A 3478-nucleotide genomic window follows, 5' to 3' on the forward strand; every position below is an offset into this window, starting at 1 on the left:
TATATCTGGATTTAGATGACCTTAAATTACAAGAGCACTTGTGTCAGCCCATTCTGTAGACATGGATTAGAAGTTGTTTGTGTTTAATTTGAAGGATTATTTCTTCCCTCTCTTTCTTTATGTCACACTTTGGGAGCACATTGCTCAGCTGACCTACCAAAAACATTTGAATTTCCCAGTACTTCTGCACCTTATCTGCTAAGGGCCTAGTCTTTTGCAGCACAGAGGTGACAGTGCAAAGTCCCTTTGTCACTAAAGCACTGTGAGGATTAAGTGAGCCTGCAGAAGGACATAGGCCTTGTGTTGTCTATCTACAGCCAAGTAAACTGTCCCAGTTGTCTGACACTACCCACTGCACATTCCCACACAACCTGTGTCCCTATCCTGTTGAAAGACTGTTCCCTCCCCTTAGAAATATTCTGTGTGTGTTGTACGGGTGATACTTACTTTTAATGCATGAATAACAGAAGGAAATCTCTTAACAATCTTTAACTGTTGTGTATTCTCATCTTTTCTTCTCCCCACACCATCTCACCTGTGTTCACCTTCCTTTGTTTGTGTTACGTCTATTTTAGATTGTAAGCTCCTCAAGGCAGGGAACTGATGCTTCTCAACTGTCTGTAAAGCACCTTTTACAACTGTGGTGCTCTTTGAAATACTGAATAATAATAAATATTAGAATCTATTCCCAATGAGTTAAAAGTTTTATTTGTTTTTAATGTTTTAGCCACAGCAAGGGCGGCAGGCCCCTGTGACACCATGTAAGGAAGGTGCTCAGAGGACTGGGGGTGACAATGTAAGAACCTGTGTGCTGACGGGCAAGCAGGGCTGCTGTCTGTCTGGCCTTCAGTGTTTGACTGCTCTTGTGGACTGCTGTTGCCGATGTTAACCTGTACAACCATCCTTCATTGCTTTCTCTCTCTGTTGTCTTTGATAGCAGCGTTCCCCTTATCAATTCCCTCATCATCACTCCCGTCTGATCTCCTCTCCGAGCAACTTTGAGCACATCTACCACATGACTGTTAATTCAGCCGAAAAATTCCTCTCTTACGATTCCATAAACCCTGCATTTTCCCCGCCTCCACGCTCTGTCCTCGGTACTCCAGACTTTATGACTCGGAGGGTATGAACGGCTGAGTCAGGTGTTCACTTTACTAACACTGTGTGGTTTTCCTTTGCCTGGCTATTAACATGGGAGAAAACCCCTTGTAAGCAGTTTCCTTCACCCCTTAACTTTCTTGTGACCCAGATGATTTATTTTCTGCTATCAGCTATGGTCTTCCCACAGCTCTGACATGCCAGGAACCAGATATACTTCATGGCTTTAGAAAAAAGAAGCGTGTAACAACTGGCCTGAACCTTTTGCTATGAAAACAGCATTTTCAATCACCAGAAAGGACGTGGGAATTTGGAATGATTAAGTCCCGTGTTCCACAGTGTTCATCCTCCAGCAGTCAGTAGCAGGATGCCGTGGATCAGGTTGCATTAGGAGAAGGTTTTGGATCTGTCTCTGTTGGACCAAACTTTCAAACTGCTTGTTTATGAGGAAATCATGTGGAATGCAAGAATTCTTACACAGCTCTGCACACTGGGATTGGGAGAGACAGACACAGGTTGTGCCTCAGACAGTTCCTAGGTTAAAGTAAATAAGTGGAATCAGACCATGTACAAGCAAGATCAGAAATCAAAGGTGATGGCAACTTGCTGATGTAGATCCTCTTAATCGTAGTAGTTTTAAGCAGGGCCTGAGGTAGGATGCTGTTCTGTGAATATCCTTCCAGTTGGAATGTAAACCGGGGGGATGGAAGTGGTCTTTTCTTTCTTTCATGTATTGTGCATCGTGGTCTGACTCCGTGGGGGTTGCTAGGTCCTGCAGAGGTACAAGCCGTGCTCAAACAGGCACACAAGTACACGCTGTGCATTGTGAACCATGCCGTGGCCTGCTTGGGGCTGATAAATCAGGAGTGATCAGTGAGGTAGATGGACGTGATGGTTGCTCAGGGTTTGTCTGGGTCTAAGCTGTGTCTGTTGCTGTAATGGAAACTCGGCTGTTGATTTCTGTGGCATTTGGACACCCTTCAGACAGGCACGGCAAACCTTCACTGCCAGGCTGCTTTCAGTGCCTTTTAGTTGCTGTTCTGGATCCCTATCACCAGGGAGGGTTTTGGATACATACCTGCATACAACACTGCAGAGAATTTAAAAACACAGGAGGAAAATCAACTGCTTTCATATGGCTCCAAACCAGATCTGCACAGCTTTGACTGGTCACGTGCATGGTCGTGTCTCACTGTTGTGAAGGCCCAGTCCCAACTATTAATATTCAAAAGGGAAGTTGCAGTGTTTTGGGATGAGGGGTCTGCATCCATCCTGGCTGTTTTGGTAGGAGAAGAGATGCAAACACACAAGAGGAATGAGGAATAGTTGTTTTTAAGCTGAACTGAAAGTTGTTTCTGTCTTAGAGGGTCATCATAAGGGCTCCCTGGAGTTCAGTTCTGGTTTTAACAGGCGTTTTTTAATGGAACTGTACAATTTCCTGTGCTTGATATGCAGTGGTGTATCACTGGACTGTGACCCACCCTCTGCCTTCCCTTGCTCTTGTGAGTAGTCTCCCTGGGATCAGTACAGAGTGACCTCTGGTGTTTCAGACAATAACTATTCATTTTTGCCTGAGGAGCACCCTTCATCCTAATGCTGCAGCCTACCAGCATCAGTTAGAGAAAAAGAAGTAAAGTGGAGTGTAGACATCTTGTGTCTTTTGGTTCCTTAGAGCATTAGAGGTCTAGTCTTGTATGAAGAAAAGTGTTTGTCTCCTTTGTGGCTTGAGCATAGGGATGCTGTAAGCTGTATGGAAAGCAAGGCTGTATTGGTTTCGTGTCTCTCCATCCTCCCTTTTGTGTTTGGAGATGTTAGTGTAAGAAGGGTAGCACCCCTCCAAGGGGACTGTGGTCCTACATTCAGGTGGGATATTGGAACCAAAGCAGTATGGAATTCACAGGGGAATTGGAAAATGACTCGTTAAAAGTAGGCTTTTAGATTCTGTTCTATTATATCATGGAAGAATTAAAAGCCCAGGTTTATAATGTCATGAACAGAACACTACTTCAAAACAAAAACCCCCGAACACCAAGCAGCAGCACGATGGACAGAGAAACAGGGGCCAGTGATATTCTGTAGGTGGTGTAACTGTTCAGTCGGACCCTGTACGTGTGTGTTCTGGCCCCACTGCCTGAGGAGGCAGCGTGGGAGCAGCGAGTGTGGGTGCTGGAGCTGGGGCTCAGCACCGCTGCAGAGCTGTGAGCAGTGACTGCACATACACAGCTCCACAGCACCTCCATTCTGAGACTGGGAATGGGATGCACTGAACTGGAGCTGGGTCTTCCACCCTATTTCACAGTGACTAACTTTGCTCAGCAAGCAGCTTCTCTGCTGCTGATTGTCTTTTTACTTCTTTTACCTTTCTCCATTTGGTTCAGCA

General features: G+C 45.4%; 1 protein-coding gene across 1 annotated transcript in view; it reads left to right on the forward strand.

The window, feature by feature from the left end:
- Positions 1–3478, forward strand: part of LOC104403458 (serine/threonine-protein kinase MRCK alpha-like) — a gene marked incomplete at its 5' end in the record, with an annotated part of 29542 nt that overhangs the window by 20767 nt on the left and 5297 nt on the right. The window contains 2 exons of the mRNA XM_010011602.1: positions 728–796; positions 938–1123. Of these exons, the coding sequence (XP_010009904.1) occupies positions 728–796; positions 938–1123 (255 nt within the window). The remainder of the gene's footprint in view (positions 1–727; positions 797–937; positions 1124–3478) is intronic.

Source organism: Nestor notabilis, unplaced genomic scaffold (assembly GCF_000696875.1).
Source record: "Nestor notabilis isolate BGI_N333 unplaced genomic scaffold, ASM69687v1 scaffold11873, whole genome shotgun sequence".
NCBI lineage: Eukaryota > Metazoa > Chordata > Aves > Psittaciformes > Psittacidae > Nestor > Nestor notabilis.